The sequence below is a fragment of the Hippichthys cyanospilos genome, chromosome 10, assembly GCF_059441005.1.
Source record: "Hippichthys cyanospilos isolate Australia breed blue-spotted pipefish chromosome 10, RoL_Hcya_1.0, whole genome shotgun sequence".
Taxonomy (NCBI): Eukaryota; Metazoa; Chordata; class Actinopteri; order Syngnathiformes; family Syngnathidae; genus Hippichthys; species Hippichthys cyanospilos.
Genome location: NC_142378.1, coordinates 20130447 through 20149355, shown reverse-complemented (window position 1 = coordinate 20149355; position 18909 = coordinate 20130447). Strand labels below are relative to the sequence as shown.

The following is an 18909-nucleotide window of genomic DNA, read 5'->3' as shown; positions in this document are numbered from 1 at the left end:
AATCTCTCTTTTCTCATTCGTCTCCACATTCTCCCTCTCTTTCCCCAGCTATGCCTTGTGCCATCCGAATTCCAATTTCAACATCTCAAATAATGCTTCCATAATGGGATGATGTGTGCAAAACAAAAGTGATATTTGTTTGTGGACAGTGGGAGAAGATTGCTCCTCTTAAAAGGTTATTGTGGTTGTGTTTGAGGGAAACAGTGTTGTCAGAGTGATGGGCACCGTCTTTGACAGCCTATCTAGCACATACGTATCTTCATTTCCACCTGCTCTATTCGGGCTGCTACACATAAGCATTGACCTATACCCTGATTTGGCAAATATGCCGTGAAAGTCAAAATATGTATTTTGTTTGCATTCATTCTATAAACCTACCAGTCAAAAATTTGGAAACATCCTTCCTTTCATTGTTTTTTTTTTCTTATTTCCACACTTCTTCCAGAAAGAGACCCCCCCACTCCTAATTGATGCGCTGAATATAAATAGGATTATCATCTATACAAATTGAATAAGTATTCTTAAACCTGTATCCTTTTTAACATTAACAAAAGAAAAAAAGCAATATAAATCATCTTTCAACAACCGTTTATTCATTCTGCATTTATATGGGTTACAGCTAAAACAGAAAAAAAGAACCAGGTGCATCAAAGTGCCTGAAACTGGAAATATTATGAAATGTTTTCAAATATTTGTGAAAACAAAACAGAACCAAATAAACAACTTAAAATTCAAACTTTATTAGCTTTACTATTTTTAAAAATGTAATGGGTGCCCTTTTTATTCAACAATGGATTCAAATAACAAGAATATTTGTTACTTTTTAGCTATACTGAAGTTCAGGAAAAAAAATGCAAACCACACACCTGAGAACAAACCATACTCCCCTCTTTAGCAAGCACTTGTAGACACAAAACACAGTTTGAAAATTTCAAAATCATTACATTTCCAAAAATATATAAACTCATTCAATGCCAGGGACATATTTTCACACTTTTTCACACATTTGAAAACCTTGTTAGCAAGATCTGTGTCACAACTAGCAATAATGACAAGGTAAGCTAATGCTAATTTTCACTGTACAATTTGTATTAATTATAGTCTATAAATAGTTCTTGTCAATGGGTATCAAGATGAAGCATACAAAACTCATGGTAGAAAGCATGTTAAACATCTTAACAACGATGTAGGCTAGCTGCTAATGTTAACCCCACGGAAACCATCTATTTTTGAAGCATGTGTCCCTATCCTAGCCAACAAAACTTAACATTGAAATTGTGAAATGCACTAACTGTTTTTGCCTACATCATAAACAATGCATCACTATTCTGTGAAGTTAAAAAGCGATTAAAATACAAATGAAAAAGTTTTTCGTCTTGTCTTTAAAGGTTTACAATACAATAAAGATAAAATGGTTTGTACTGGTTTTAGGCTGAAGTCAACCTTTCACTGGATGTGTAATGAGCATAATGAGCTACTTTAAGAATGGGAACTCCATATTTCCAGTTTTGTTGATGAGAGTAATATGAAAGTAATGAAATAACAGTATAATGCATTACATTTCAAATACAGTAATATAGTAATGTAACAAATTACTTTGAAATACAGTAATTAGTTAAAAAATAATATATTACAGTTTTGAAGTAACTTGCTCAACTCTGCACATAATATTATGTTCAATGATCAAAGTGGGCAGTCTGTGCATCACTGACAAATGCCCGTTTTGCTAACATTTCAGAAATGAAGTACTAATGCCGCATTCAGATGGAACGCGAAGAGCTAAGGGTTTTGTATTGTAGTCAATGGAGTTCATGCAATTGGTGCGAAACTGCGATGGAGCGACAGGCGTAATTACGTGTGACACGACAAATTAAAAAAATTGAACTTTTGTCGCGTGTCACGTCAGCCAATCAGCTTCGGGAATGTTCAACGGCTCACACAGGAGGCAGGAATGAATCATGGCAGCTGCTTTGCGGTCACCAAGAGCTACCCAACACGGCCAGTTTAGCTTTCAATACAAAATCGAAGCCAAGCAAGAGCATTCACCTGGCTTGTAGAATGGCGGAAGAGAGAACTTGGGACAACTGGTATGTGCAGTGTTTGCTTCCTTTTTTAACAGCTGTTGAACCTTAGTTGCTGTGCTAAGCTAATGATAGTGCAGCACTGACAGCACAGTATTTAGCACGGTATTGGCCACTTGACATTGAAACTTTTACTTTTTTCATTTATTTTTTGGGAGATGAGTATCGCCTTAAAGGGAGGGACGCGCAGTTTAGAGAACAGCACTGCAGCGGAGCGTTGTAGATCTCTTACCTAGATTTCTTTTGTAATAAATTGTTATCATGTTTGGTCACTGACAAGCGTCACTCTAATTTAACGTCCAGGCGCCACTAATATAACCTTGGCTCTCAGCGAGACTACAGCCAAAGCAATGGGAAGAGATAATACAGTTAGTGCATAAGGTTTAATAATTTAAGAAGTGAACCACAGTAATATTTGTCTTACATTTGTCAAGTATAAATACTTTTGACATTTAAAAAAATTCAGGTACCCACTTACACATACATGAAAACTCTAAGGGGGGGTAGACGTTACTCCGCGGTCTTCACTTAACGCGGGGGAGTTCCGGTCTCCATCAACCGCGAAAAACGGGGGATTACTGTACACAGTGTACACAGAATCAACCAAACGGAAGCATAGACTCTCTCCTTTCTGCCTTATGCCATTCATTTATAAACAGTAGTCGAAAAAAGGTAGGTTTCTCCCAGTGGACCCTCAAATTGTGTTAATATCATTTCTAAAATGGGGCATATTTGTCATCTAGTGGTGGTTGTGTATCAGTAAAGTTGTTTCCATGTTAACCATTTTACTTAGAGTAGAATAGAATACTTCCCCATTCAGCCCTGTTTTGAACAAAATGTGACAGGCAAGGATACTCCAAATTGAAGGTATATTCTAAATTTTCTCTCTCTTTCTCTCTCTCTATCTCTCTCGCTATAAAATATAAATTAATGTACAGTATATTTGCACCTATGAGACCAGACAAAGCTCATGCAACTTAACCTCTTTTTTCGCTTTGAAGAAAAACTTAAATAGACTAAGTCATTACAGCAAATCATTACCCTACCTCACATCTCCAAAATTCATGAGCATTGACTATAATTGTAACCTTTCAAAAGCTGTCTTGTGAGGAAGCCTGTATTTGCATTCATTTTCAAATCCGGCAAAGGAAGACATGTTGACTGGCGAAATAAATATCAAGTTTAATAGGCCTGACGGTAGGCCATGTCAAAAAAAAAAAAGACGTAAATGACATGCAAATACTATTTAGCGTTATAATAGCTTGACTAACCTTATCAAATACTTGAATTGAGACAAAATGAGAGTAAGAGCACACCTTCAAATGAGGTCCGTTTGCGTGCATCTTAATATGAAAGTTGATATTTAAAGTGCAGTTATATTTTAGAACAGAACACCAAACTGGTGTCATAGGTTTTTTTTTTGTTGTTTTTTTTTTTTTCTTGAACGCTCTGCATTAATTTCAAAAATAAAAAAAGTCCCTTGGTTGGGTGCCAGAACACTGCAGGGAGCCACACAGAAAGAAAAATGAGTCATTTTGAAATGTGTAATGGATTTGTGTCTGCGGGGAGGGTTGAGATTCTAAGTATATGCGAGTGTTTGTCTGAGCCAAATAAAAGGCCACACAGACAAATAGTCCCTCACTGGTCATTTCTCTCATACGGTCAAGAGCACACCTTCAAATGAGGTCCGTCTCTCGTCGTCAGTCATCTCAGAGGCAGCTGTGAATATGCAGATGTGAGAGCAGGACAGCCCCGGGGGAGAGGAGCGCAATACAATCATAAATAAACAGGAGCTTTGGGGGCTTTCCCGCCACCGTAACTGCTGCGATTTGACCTCAGGCACAGCGCTAAGGGCACGGATGATAGATCTGCCCTTCTCCATCCTACAGCTGTTCACACATCAACAGCAGAAGCTCCAATTAAAGCGCTGAGGAGGAGGCATCTTTATCGTTACGGACATTCTGGAGGTCCGCATGTCACTTAAGGCCAAGACGAGCTGATGAAGGAGACTTGGGTGGTTAGCGAGAGGCCAGTACCCCCGCAACCACCACATTTTATCTGCACGCTTGTCACAAGTCATTACGATGGCACACTCTGGTATGGAACACTGTATAATGTTGAAAAGAGACAACAAAACCAGGGTGAAATGGAGATAAACAACACATGTGCATTATTCCATTTTACAGCCTAATAACCACGAAAGGATAAAAGGTTGAAAGACATGCGGGCTGGGCTATGACAGATGTGCCGCATCAGCATAAAGTTTAGCCATGGATCAATGCTGAGAAGGTACTGTAAGATGCTGGTCTTTGGGGGTCCTGACCTCAGAGCCTTGCTGGATGAGCAAAGGGCGCCTTGGAACTAAATCTAATATTGTGAATGGCACATAGCCCGGAAAAAAAAAAAAAAAAAATCTTTAACCTCTATACATAAAGACTTTTCATGTTTCACTTTCAAAATAAAATTAGACAGTAGTGTTTACAAAACGCAAACCTTCAGTGGACCATTTTGTTCAAAATTTTCAACCAGTTTTAGTCCTGTGTGTTCTTTTTGATTTTTATCTTGCAAAGAATTTACCTCTAATGAGCAGGGTTGGAGTAACGTGTGACATTTACTCTCATAAAAGTGAAGACAAGTCCAAAAATCTCTTTCGAAAAATGTTTTATGTGTACTCATAAGGAATAAGCTCGCTGTCAAAAAGACGTGTGTGTGTTTCACCATTCGTATGATGCAAGACAAGAGTTCATCTTGTCTCTCCTTTGGATTCGTGGATCTGAGTCTTTGTATTTGTGGATCTGAGCCTTTGGTTTTAAGTTGAATTTGCAAATTGACATGACGTCACGCCAAGCTACCAGGCAAAGTCAGTTGATCTGCAAATCATCCGCGCCGCTATTGGTCAACACGCATACGTATTTTTGACAGCAATCTTAGTCCATACATCAACGGCTGATTGTTTGCAATGTGAATGTCCAATATATTGACATGAACATGGACTGACAGGCTTATGACCTGGGACTCCAAAATCATTTGTGGTTTGAACATATTTAATATAATTCTAAATTGGTCCATTACATTTCTTAAGAGATTAACTGCCACATAACCCACAAAAATAAATAAGTAAACAATACATATAAACATCTTATGTGTAATTAATCAAACATTATTTCATAATATTTCAGCGTGAGTGTGTGCAAGGTAAAGGAAAAGGTTTTTTTTTTTCCCAAATCAACTACAGTGCTCGTTTCCGCCAGCTGAGGTACAGTGACTAGCAAGAGGCTTCCTAAAATTATGCAATTTTTCAAGAAATTGCCCCTAAATGACCCAAAAAAGCTTCATTTGAGCATCACTAACAATATGCATACATTATCCTTAACATTGAAGCCTGATGAGTTATTGAATGCTTTTGTTTGGTAGTTGGCTTTCAACTCAAATCCAAAGGCTCAGATCCATAAATGCTAATAATCAGAGCTACGAATCCAAAGGAGAGATTTGCGAATCCAAAGGAAAGATTCAAGATCCTGACTCGCGGAAGTCATGCTCTTATGAATGGTGAAACACATAAAAGTCTTTTTGACCGTGATCTTACTCCATACACTCCCTAGTCTGAGGCATTCTGATAAATATTGTGCTTGTAGTGTATTGCTTAAGCAGCAAAATCCACACAATTTATTGTTCGCAGCAGACAGGATTTTTTGCTACTTGCTGTTGACCAATGAAATGGTACAGGCTTAATGCAACAATTTGACTGGCTCTGACAAAAGGGTTCTAATGTGTCAAAAAGTGAAAAAGTAGTTATTCATATATTCCAAATGTACACTTAATTCCCTTAAAAACTATATATAATATGTGGATGGACCTACTAAAAAAAATGTTGAATACCCCATTAAGATGACATTTAATCTCATGAGCCATCATCTATTATTAGATTTTATTTTCATCCGACTCGTTACAGCCAGCATAACGTGGACCTGTCAGTCTGCCACTTACGGTTAACTATCATTGGTGCACATTGTTGTCAAGACTGCCTTTACCACCAGCTTGTCTGACCTGGTGAATCCAGGTGCCCACAGTACTCAAGGACCTATAAGTTTGAAAAAATAATATTCAAAATTGAAAAAAAATAGTTGATTTTTCTGTCAATCACGTTATATTGGTTTCATGAAGACCAACTCGCAGGCATAATTTTACATTGTTTTGCAAATTGTTGAATTTTATGTCAACCACTTTGCGCTGCACCACTTCCTGAAGCCCACTCAGGAGGCCCATCAATACAGTGACTGACAAGACAGCTTGTAGGGTTGGGCAATGAGAATCGGTAATGAAATGAATATCTTTCCAATTATCCCACAATCGTTCACATTTTAAAGTTTCATTGCTAAATTTTGATTCGTAGTTAACAGTGTGGAAGAAGCACGGATGTAAGAAGATCAGACGCATGTGGCGCATAGCCTCTCTTGTTGCTGAATCTGTGGCGCGGTTGCATGGCAGCTAGTTCTTTGCTTGTTATTTCTCCCGGGAACCGTGGCAAGATTAGACGTACAAGGTGTCACGTTCTGTCGGGTTTTTTCTGTTAAGGATTTAGCTTGTGGAGTTTTTGGTTTATTTCGCCTTTCAGTTCATATTTGTGTCCGCCGCCTCTGCTTTTTCTCTCTCGTCAGGTCCACCCATTGTCCGCGAGTCCCTGCAACTTGCGTGTTAGCCATTCCGGTTCCCCTGCCTCATGTTCTCACCGAGCTGTAGTGTGTTTACCATAATTAGTCTTTATGTATTTAAGCTACTGTCTCTTTGTAGCCATTGTCGGATCATTGCTAATATTACCCAGCCAATGTGCTTTTTTCCAGTGTTTCCTACCCCACTACGTATTCACCTCATAGTCCTACTCGGGTCTTTTTTTTCCCCAGTCACCCGTCGCAGTTTCACGTGAGTTTAGTTTTGTTTATTTTTAATTTTTAAAAAATCTACCTTTTGAGCACACCCTCTTCGTCCTCCTGCATTTTTGGATTCCCTTCCTTCCACACCGACACCCCTCATGCCCGGATGTGACACAAGGGGCCCTTTCTACAGTTCCCCTCAAGCTGTTGAGTATGGCGTTATATTTGTGCCACAATTACGCACGCGCGGAAAAAAAAATTGAGCGGAGAAAATCAAACTGAGCGAGCGAAAACAGATTTTGAGAGCAAGAAAAAAACTATTGAGCGCGTAATGATAAGAGTTTGAGCGCGCGCCGATGGAGTTTGAACACAGAAAAAGAAATTGCTCGCTCAAAATTCCTCTTTGCTCGCTCGCAATAGCATTCTCCCGCTCAACATCTCGCTCTCGCTCGCGGTACTCCTCCCTCCCTCGCTCAACATCGCGTTTGCTCAACATCGAGCTCTCGCTCGCTCGAGTCGTCCTCTGCGCTCGCTCAGTTCTGTTCACGAGTTACGTTTGTGCCACAAAACCAGCCAATCAGAGCTTGTAAAAGCACATTGATTGACAGCTTTGTATCCAATGAGATTGCTTGTTGTGTTCACCCGGAACGAGCAAACGAGAGTGCGTCACATCGACGTAGGCGGGAGGGGTGGGCTTATATTATTAAAGTACAAAAACTAACAAGGTATTTCTGTCAAATGATACAATACAGTAATAATAATAATATTAAAAGTAATTCTCCAGCCCAAGTCCGTGTTGACGCACACTCGTTTGCCCTTTTCGGGTGAACACAGGGCAAACGAGAGTGCGTCAACGGATAGCGTACAAGCAATCTCATTGGATACTAAGCTGTGTCAATCAAAGTGCTTTTACAAGCTCTGATTGGCTGGTTTTGTGGCACAAATGTAACGCGTGAACAGAACTGAGCGAGCGCAGAGGACGACTCGAGCGAGCGAGAGCTCGATGTTGAGCAAACGCGATGTTGAGCGAGGGAGAGAGGAGTATCGCGAGCGAGAGCGAGATGTTGAGCGAGAGAGGGCTATCCCGAGCGAGCAAAGAGGAATTTTGAGCGAGCAATTTCTTTTTCTGTGTTCAAACTCCATCGGCGCGCGCTCAAACTCTTATCATTACGCGCTCAATAGTTTTTTTCTTGCTCTCAAAATCTGTTTTCGCTCGCTCAGTTTGATTTTTTTTTCCGCGCGTGCGTAATTGTGGCACAAATATAACGCCATAGTTGAGGCGGTCAATCTTTGCGGGGTGTGTGATTTTTCCCAGCTGTGCACCCACATCCAACAGTGAGCCAACAAGAGTAACTGCAACTAACAGTGAGTAAACTCATAAATGCATGAATTCAGCTAGTATTTAGCTCTTAGTATACACAGCAGCAGGATACGTAAACACACACGCACACACTATGGTAACAAAGGGATATATATATATATATATATATATATATATATATATATATATATATATATATATATATATATAGAGATAGATAGATAGATAGATAGATAGATAGATAGATGTGAAGGGCAAAGCAAGACAATCTAGGTGTTTGTCATGCATTTTGTATTCCAAAGAAAAACAATGCTCGATTGCTTTACTTGCTTCATTATTGTGTTTTCTTTAGTTTCCGGTGTCAAAGTATAAAACACACCTCTACGGCTAATCTTGTGAGGTTAAGTGGTTAAGATAATGGATGGATGTTTAAAAATTGTTTTGTGTTTAACTCATAGTAAAGTATAACATTTATTTATTTATCGAAACCTGAATTGTGCAAATTGAAATTATGTCCTACTCCAGTTGATGGTGGGGGTGGGGGTGGAGGGGCATGAACAGGTAAAGGTATGATCATGTAATCAATATGAATGAACAATATTGCATGAACATTGTGAAGTGACTTGGAGAACATGTTGGACACAGTCCTTATGGACTTGGTATTGATGCTTTTAGGCCTTAAAGGGTTATTTTGATTTCATTTGATTTATTTGTATAGGCAGCAGAGTAGTGGACTGGTCAGCATGGCTGCCTCATATTCAGATGTTGAGGCTTTTATTCTACCTCTGTCCTTCCTGCTTGGGTTTTCTCTGGTTTCTCCGGTTCCCTCCCACATGCATTGTAGATATATTGGGCACACTAAATTGTCCTTAGATTGTTTTTTCTTGTGGGCTATGTGATTGGCTAGCAACCAGTTCAGGGGAAGTACACCACCAATTCTCCAAAGACAGCTGGAATAGCCTCCAGCATGCCCACGACCCTCGTGAGCAAAAGCGAATAAGATAGAGGATGGATGGATAGCTTTAGGTCTATATTTTAACAGCAACATCTAAATATCAGTTGTCAGTCATGTGATTGGCTGGTAATCAGCCATGGTGTATCCTTCAAGTCAGCTGTGAGATTTGACCTTGACATGAAAAGAAAAATTAGGATGTAAATGAATAGATGTGAAAAAAAATGTAGCCTGCAACACAGATTGTATTTCAAGAGTCTTTGGTATCCACAAGAAACAGCTCTGTTTACTTTGTTTGTAAAAGCAGACAACACAGTCTCATCTACCGCTTCACTACACCCCACAACTCAAGCACAAGAAGATAAGGAGAAGAGAAAAACGGGATAATGGCTTGGAGTCACAGGAAAAACAATGGCTTTAGCTTTCTAATGGCTCAGAAGAACACAAATGTTATTATGAAGAAAAGCACCCTAACCTGTATGGGGTAAAAATAGAAATAGAAGAAAATATATGGCTAACCATGTCTATGCAATATGCACAAAAACATAATGCATTTTAAAAAATGGACTAAAGCTGATCTATCAAGAGAAACAAAAAGTGGTCGTTTTGCCTCAGTTGACTGATTACAGTCCGATAAGCATGGAAAACACCTCAACACATCATCAATTGGCAGCAAAACAGATCAATACACAACCAGCAGCTAGTGATGTGATGTTCATAAACGAACCAAATCTTTTGCACGGCTCTGTAATTTGAACAATGCTCATGAATGAAAAGCTCCCTTTAAAGAGACACAATTCTCCTTTCTACCAGCAGCACATATCACAGATGAATCAACAAAAGATCAAAACAAAGAAAACATTTGCTTTTTAACTAAATTAAAAAAAAAAGTGGCGTTTCCCTTTTAACACAAGACTGTTGATTTAAATAACATAAATCAGATGCAGTGAAATGCATTGAGCATGCTCAGCATGAGTTTTTAGCCAATGATGTCCACTGACACGATCTGCAGATGAGGTCTAAAAGTCTTCCCTTAGAGAAGACCAGAGACCAAACATGACCCATGGAAGGCAGTCAACCCAGTTGGTATCTGTGATGCTTTCCCAAAGAGCAGCTTTCATGATACGATACAATTGCTCAGAGATCATGTTGCTTTGTAGGTGTTTGCTTTGTAGTGTGGTGAATTTCCACCCTCAAACGTTCAGCGATGGCCATCCAGAGTTCTGATGTAAGCTGTAACCCCCCCCCCCCCCCAAAAAAAAAAGCTGGTATACCAAAGTGGGTGATTTAGAATGCGATGAATACCTGTGTCACCTCTCTGCTGAGGTATTTGATGACAGGAGAACTAATTCTGGACACCTGATGGTCCTTACCACCATGATGAAGAGGTGAGTGAAGGTGAGACAGAGGTCCCACCTGGTCCATGTTGTGCCCAAAGAAAGTCAATGGTGATAAGCCGAACTGGCACTTGACCTCATTGATGACGAGGCTGTTTTCGCTGATTCGCTGGAACAACATTTGGAGGCATGTCAAGTGTTCCTTCATATCCATGCTGGCCAAGAGGATGTCATGTCATGCAGCACAGCGCACATAAGGCACTGAAAAATCTGCTCTGCTCCGTTTAGGTGGAAAAACTTTTGCAGGAATCGAAAAAGGTCAATATCAGTCGGGGATGGTTATTCAGGCAGCGGTCAACGCCACATGCAGACTATGGTGCATACTAATATTATAATAGAAGAGTATAATGCAATAATGCTTTTATCAGTTTTGATTTAAATTGATTAATTTTTGCTGTGAATTCTTTCTTTTTGTATGAGAAATATATTTTTTATAAGAACATATTGTTTTAAAAGTGTTAAAGGATTGACAAATTACTCATTTGAATGGCCCAAATAAATAGTTGTCAACAAAACCACATTAATAATTGCTGTAATTATAACTTGTAACTCTGTATTTGCACAGTTAACTACAAGAGTTTAATTTTTTTCCCTGGCCAAATAGTGGCTTTGACATCAAACTGAGTGTTTGCATAACCAAAGACAACAGTCAAATTACCTTTGAAATGAAAATGAGTCAGCTGGTTTGTGCTCAGTGTGTTCAGGCCTTTGGCACTGCTTAGGCTGCTTTCTGTTGAATCAATGCCATTGAGAGCCGGTTATGAATCTGGTTTTGCAATAGCCTGAAAATTGATATTGCTCAGGATCACCATGGTTCTGAGCCACACATCCGCTCCAGGGAATACCGAAGGGAAGCCCACCAGTCTCTCTCACAGAAAATGAACTCATTGTTGAAATGACTATTGTATTCTTTCTCAACTCACCTCAACTGCTTTACTAAACATATTTTTAAAACAATCATTGTTACATACAATGTGCTGTTCTTAGAGTAAAATCGGAAATAAAACAATACAATACCATACAATACTATACTATACAATATAAATAGCTTGACCTTTTCCAGCTGCCAAATAAAAAAGCTTAAACTACACTAAAATCATCATTCAATTGAAAATCAAAGTTCGAGACTGGTGGCTTTAGATAAGATGCAAGCGGCCAGGCCAACAGGATAGGATGCATTCCATGCTTTGATTTCATGTTGGCAAGACAAAAGTGGCCATAAGGAGAGTGCATCCTTTTCCATCCAACCAGCGGGCGGTCGTGCCTCTGGAGGTAGAGCGGGTTGTCTACGAACCAAAGGGCCGGCAGAGACATGTCTGATTCATGTGTCATTATCTCCTTAAGCAAGACACTCACCCACCGTGGATCTAGTGTCCCTCACCCTAGTGTAGGCTGGTGTGATTGTTGGGTGGTGGTTGGAGGGGCCTTCAGCAGGCACACTTCTATCAGCCAGCACTTGGGCAGCTGTGGCTTCAAAACATAGTTTACCACCACCATTGTGTGAATGTGATACAGGGAAAACGTATGGAGTGTATTTAAGAGATGGGATAGTAAGTGTTTGAGGGATTGGAAATTAAGAACTTAGGCATGTTAGAAATTGTGCCAAACACCAGTTCATTTTGAAAAATGGAAAAGCCTAAAAAAATTAAAAAAATAAAAATAAAAATTCAAAATCTTCTCCTGTTTAAAACACAAGTAAATATAAGACATATATATATATATATATATATATATATATATATATATATATATATATATATATAGAGAGAGAGAGAGAGAAAGAGAGAGAGAGAGAGAGAGAGAGAACAGTTTACACACATTGACTAGCATATGTGTGTGCAATGTATCTGAAATGTTTTGACATTAACTATCAGATGTAGCCTGTAGCCACAGACGTCTACTCAGTTGTGAGCTCTGCTCCACCTCTGATCTTCTCATCCTTCGCTCTACAACTCTGTCTCTATGTGACTTTTTTTTTTTTTTTTTTGTAGTTGCTCCAGAGCTGAAAACCCACAATGCACAAAGGGACTAATATGTTAAGATGATGCGTGTTACAGAAAATGAACAGCTCCTTACAACAACTCTATTCGTATCTATTATTATCACTATTGTTATTACTCTATTGTTTATTTTGATCAGCAGTAAAAAAAAACAAAAAAAAAAAAACATTTGTGATCATCATTTCACTGTATAGTGCTAAAGTTTGCTGCAAGAAAATTTGTTTTGTCAAGGACAGGGACTTTGATGAAAGGCGAAGCAAGCTTTAAATGACATCAAGTCATGCTCTAAAACCCTTGAAATTATTGCCACACTGCAACTCTGAGGGTTTGTGCAGGAATGGGATAGGGCCAGAGGCCTTGTCCACAAGAAATAAAAGGTGGCCTGAAAGGAGCAGCAGGAAAATGGACCTTCGTGTAATTAAATGGTCAGTGAGTCGGAAAGCATCACTGATGTGTTCTGTGACCTCGCACTGCAGTCAAGAAAAGAAAAAAAAATGTTTTAAAGAATGATTAAATGAAAGCACCTTCAAAAGCTGCCTAAGGGAAATTCCAACGAGCCGGATGGACTGGCATGAGGGTTCTGTGTCCCCACTCAGAACAATCATTGCAGAAGGGAGACTTAGGAAGGCGAGAGGGGTGATCGTGGACTCTGAATGAATGAATTCTTTTTCTGACCACTTGTTTCTTGAAAAGATGAGCAAGGGTGACACAAACTGAGTGAATGAGCCAGTGCCAACAGTGATAGAAGAGGATGAGAACAAGGTCAGTAAGGTTGTAGCCCAGGGCAGGATAGAACGCCTGAGAAGCAGCAGTATGGTGGCCAGATAACTTTGAACCCGAATGGTCTTCTCTGAAAACATACCATCCATCCATCCATCCATTATCCTCTGCTTGTATGTACTAATATGTTAAGATGATGCGTGTTACAGAAAAAGAACAGCTCCTTACAACAACTCTATTCTTATCTATTATTACCCTATTGTTTATTTTGATCAGCGGTAAAAAAAAAAAAAAAAAAAAAAGATCGAGGGGGCAGCAGCCTCAGTACGGGAGCCCAGACTCCCCTCTCCCACTTCATGCAGCTCCTCCGGGGTGATCCCCAGGCGTTTTCAGGACAGCCGAGAGACATAGTCCTTCCAGCGTCCCCGGGGCCTCCTCTCGGTAGAACATGACCAGAAAACCTCACCAGGGAGGCATCCGGTAGGCATTCTAACCAGATGCCACCACCCAAACTGACTCTTCTCAACGCAGAGGAGCGAGCTTCTCATGCAATCTCAAAGGGAGAGCCAAGACATCCAGAGGAGGAAACTCATTTCGGCCACTTGTATTTGGGATCTTGTTCTTTCAGTCACGACTCACAGCTTATGACCATAGATGAGGGTAGAAACGTAGATCAACCGGTAAATAGAGAGCTTGGCCCTTCAGCTCAGCTCTCTTCACCACGACAGACCAGTACAGAGTCTGCATTACAGCAGACGCCACACCCATCTGCCTGTCAATCTCGCGTTCCATCTTACCCCCTCTCATGACCAAAACCCTAAGATACCTGAGCTCCTCCACTTGGGACAGGACTTCAAGCCCAACCCAGAGAGGGCACTCTACCCTTTTCAGATGAGGACCATTGTCTCGGATTTGGAGGTGCTGATCTTCATCCCAGCTGCTTCACACTCGGCTGCGAATCGCTCCAATATGAGTTGGAGGCCATGGTCTGAAGAAGCCACCAACACCATATCATCCGCAAATGGCAGAAATGCACAGGTAATGAACAGAAGCGGTGACAAACGGCAGCCTTGGCGGCGTCCAACCCTACTGTAAACGGGTTCGATTTACTGACGGCAATGCGGACCAAACTTTGACATCAGCGGTACAGGGATCGAACAGCCCGTATCAGGGCACTTGGTATTTCGTACTACCGAAGCACCCCCCATAGAACTCCCTGCGGGACACGGTCAAACGCCTTCTACTTCAGTCTAAATTGAGGAGGTCTTCGAAGTATTTTGCCCACTGGTTCACGATGTCCTGAGTTGAGGTCAGCAGCGCCCCATCCTCACTGTATACAGTGTTGATGGTGCGCTGCTTTCCCCGCCTGAGACGCCGAATGGTGGACCAGAACTTCATTGAAGCAGAGCTTTTTCCACCCATTCACCCCGCACTCGAAAGCGGAGGGAGGCTACCCTCTCGTCCACTGGGGTAAACCCCAATGAACAGGCGCTGAGCTGGGGTGCTGCGCCTCTCACCGTGGGCTGGTCCAGAGTGGAAGAGAGGCCAACCATTTTCGAGATGACTGGTACCAGAGGCCATGCCATTTGTGGTGGCGAGTCCGGCTATATCTAGTCGGAACTTCTCTGCCTCACACACCAGCTCAGGCTCCATCCCCACCAGAGAGGTGACATTCCATGTCAAAACAGCTAGTTCCCGTCGTCAAGGATTGGTGTGCCTTTGGCTACTGCCCAGCTCACTTTTCACCAAACCCCTATGTCCCCTTCCACAGGTGGTGAGCCCATGGGAAGTGGGACCTACATTTTCCTTTCGGGCTGAGCCCAGCTGGGCCCAATGGCCCAGGCCTCGCCACTAGGCGTTCGCCAACGAGCCCCACATCCAGGTGAAAACATACCAATTATCAGAATTTCAGTTATATTGCTATCTGATTCTATCTGTTTCGATTAACACCATGTTCAAACTACAATAAACATAAAATGTTATGTTTGTATGATGTTCTCAAGGTGATTAGAAAAATGAAGAAAGTATGGAACTTAACCTGCATAAAGAAACCCCCTCCCCCACACCCCCAAAACCCTTAGTGCTTGCCCTCAAGGGACCTGGTATATATTCAGCCTCCTGTTTTTGTCATGTTCTATAGGGTTTATTTTGGGAGGTTCTTTTATTTTCTGCTTGTTTGGTTTCTGTTTCTGTTCCTCTAATGTCAGGCCTAGTTAGTTTGATTTTGCCCACCTGTCTGCATCTGTAAGCCCCCTTATCTGTTATTCTTTGTTCCTCTCATCCGATTCCTTATTTAACACCTGTCCTCTACACTTCCTTCTTCCGCGTTGCCAGTCTTCCTGAGGTCCCCAATCCTCCCCCCTCACGTTTTCTACGAGTCAAACTTTTCCGACCTTGAAGATTATTCACCCACCAACATTTCGATCCAAGCACCCTCTTTCACCTTCTCTGCACGATACCTTAGATTCAGATTTTTCCAATTTCATGGATTTTTCCCCTTTGGTCAAACTTCATTCTAATTTCGGTCTGACTTTTTTTTATCCTAGTCCAGTAACCTGAATAAATTATGATTTAGACACCAGTTTCCTATATTCCTGTTCTTGCCCCTCCGATTCAGACCGTGATGATATTGATTTAGATTCTGACAGTTCCTTTTACAAAACCACAAACCTTACCTGGGCACCCGATTCGCCTTTTGTCCCTCTTGGGGCGTCCGGCAGGGGAGCCCTGGTAAGGTTCACCACTCATTCTTGACTCACAACGCACCTGTCCCAGCACACACTAATTCTGTGTCACTTCCTCCTGTAGCAGTTCCCACTTTGTGTTTCGTCTTCCTCACATGGTCCCCAGCCACACCCTCAATGTGCACCCTCTCCCGTTGCTGTCGACTCTCTTTCTTGTTTCTCCTGTGTTCTCCGAACTCCCAGGCGGCAGGTCGAAGCGGCAAGTGCCAGAGTCCTGAGCCCAGGAGGCTGTCCATCCCTGTCCCTACACCAAGGCGGCTGTGCACTCCTGTCCCTACGCCAAGGCAGCTGTCCGTTCCTGTCCCTTCAGCAAGGCAGCTGTCCGTTCCTGTCTCTGCGCCAAGGCGGCTGTGCGCCCCTCTGCCTGTGCCAAGGCGGCTGCAGGAGAGAGTGTTCCATGCCCGACTTCCGAGTCACCTGCAAGTTGGAGCCCAACCTCCGAGCCCCCTGCAAGTCGGCGCTCTACCTCCGACCTACCCTTTTCGACCTTGTCTACATGTAAACGGCTTATTTACATCCGCAGTCTCCCCTTCATCGATGCTGTTTGCTTATTTAAAGAAGTCACATCTTTACAAAGCCATATAGTGCACTTCAAAATTTGTGTAAAAGCATGCCAAGTCGCTGGGCGGCTTGTTGCCAAACTCTGTCCAATCAGAAAGAATTTTCGCCTCTGACGTGTCCAATCAGAAAGAACCCCGGCTTCTGATGTCACCAGTATCCACATCTTTGGCGGGAAGAAGAGTGGCGCGATGGCATAACACTCCGTTTAAGCTGGCTTCACGCGACTACGAAACCGGAGTCTTGGGCAAATCTTCACTTTGGCCTGAAGTTTTTTAAACATTCGGTTTTGATTTAAAAAAAAAAAAAAAGAGTCCATCCACGTATAGCAAATAGGGTAAAACGTAGACATTTAGTTTTTGCAAGAACCCCAGCTACATTTATACAAGGCCTTAATTGTGAAGCCTTAAACACGATGGCCACACCTTATTCAAATGATCAGATTATTGTGATGCACCTGCAAAGTGAGGGCAGGAACATAATTCGACTGGTAAAATAGAAAGCTCCCCCTTTCAGCTCACCCCCCCCCCCCCCCCCCTATTTATTTAATTTTTTTTACTACTACAGACCAGTCTCAGGTCATTAACTATAAAAAAACAAAACAAAACAAAAACATTCATGAATATAGTAATTGAGTATTACAGTATTTGAGTCTGAACATGACCATGTAGATATGTGGATATGTCAACCACAAACTCCACAGTGTTGCCCATTTGATATCACCTTTGGTAAAATGTTCTTGATGTGTCTGTTGGGGACAAACACAACAAAAAAAAGTAATAGCTACCATTTCAAAGACAAGTAAATTGTCCGGATGCATCACTCAGCTTGCAATTGGGCACTTGTACAAAGTGTAATCATTAAAGATATTCACAGCTTGGAAGCAAAGACAGAGAGGGCTCAGGCCATTGACAGAGAAAAGCAGCAGGGAAAAAAAAAAAAAAAAAAAAAAAACTGTCTCCCTTGGGCTGTGAAACAAATCATGCTTATAAAATTGTCCTTAAAAGTTTGAAAGACAAACATCTCAAGACTAATAACACCATAGCACTAATTACACAACAACAAATACCAAAGCAATATGTCATAGTGTTTTGTCTGAAGGATTACCCTAAGGAGTGCTGGACATAATAATCTCTTATCACGTGTGTTCAAAGTTGCTGACTGTAGAGGACTTTGGGATAGGGATATGGACAATTTTCTACCAATAGCAGTGACAAGTATACAAAATGAAACAAAGTGAAGTGCGCCTCTCCCCAGCTAAGTGAGAGTGTACCTCGAGAGGATATTTGTGCTGCTTTATTGCAAATTAGGCTTCCTCTTTTGAACTTGTATTCACAGGAAAGTATTGAAGTATACACTCGAGAGATGATGATTATATGGAAAATGAGACAAATAGCAAGACTTTTTACTGTTTATTGTATTTGTCTATCTGAGGCCTAGTATACACTCGGGGATTGTGCATTTTAAAACTTAGTTGGAGGAGTTTGCAACATCCCCTCGTTGCTATTTTATTAAAGCGGCTAAAGGGTCATTTCATTTCTGAGCGGATGATCTTACCTGGTTATACTTTTTGTGGTTGGTATTTGAAACAATTCCTTTTGGATAAGAGGTAATTGAATTATACAGTATTTATGCCACCTCCAGTCATTAACAATAATAGGCGCCTGGGATGAAAGATAAAGAATTGGCATTTTGTTTTTATCAGCTTAACTTACATCATCATTTTGGTTTAGAAATAAAATATTCATCCATCCATTTGCATCACTATTTGTCCTCACAAGGTTCATGGGTATTCTGGTCCTATCCCAGCTGTCTTGGGCAGGTGGTGGGGTAAACCCTGAAATCGTTGCCAGCCAACTGCAGGGCACACAGAGAAAAACGACCACGCAAACTTATAAACACACCTAAGGGAAATTTTGAGGGTCTGATAAAACAACAATGCATGTGAAATCAGTTGCAATGTAGTTTATATAATCACCTTTAACTGTCACCTTTATCACAATATGCATGTATTGCATGTATATGCATGCTATCCTTGTCATTTTTATGTATTTATCACTATTACTTTTTCACTTCCATGTTTTGTGTGCATATGGTTACAAATTCTGCTACCCCCCCCCACACACACACACACACACACCCACACACACACAAACACACACACACTCAACACACTGACTATAGATACATTCATTATCTATAAAATTATAAAATTATGAGTATACCTGAACCTGTATCATTTTTAACATAACAAAAGAGCAAAAA

At 41.0% G+C, this 18909-nt stretch overlaps 1 protein-coding gene across 2 annotated transcripts in view; it reads right to left on the bottom strand.

The window, feature by feature from the left end:
• Positions 1-18909, bottom strand: part of agbl4 (AGBL carboxypeptidase 4) — a 434905-nt gene that overhangs the window by 284149 nt on the left and 131847 nt on the right. Inside the window, exon 4 of one of the 2 annotated variants that reach the window (XM_088425985.1) lies at positions 18360-18501. The exons of the other annotated variant lie outside the window; for it this stretch is intronic. Coding sequence (XP_088282111.1) covers positions 18360-18501 — 142 coding nt within the window. The remainder of the gene's footprint in view (positions 1-18359; positions 18502-18909) is intronic. 2 annotated transcript variants of the gene reach the window in all.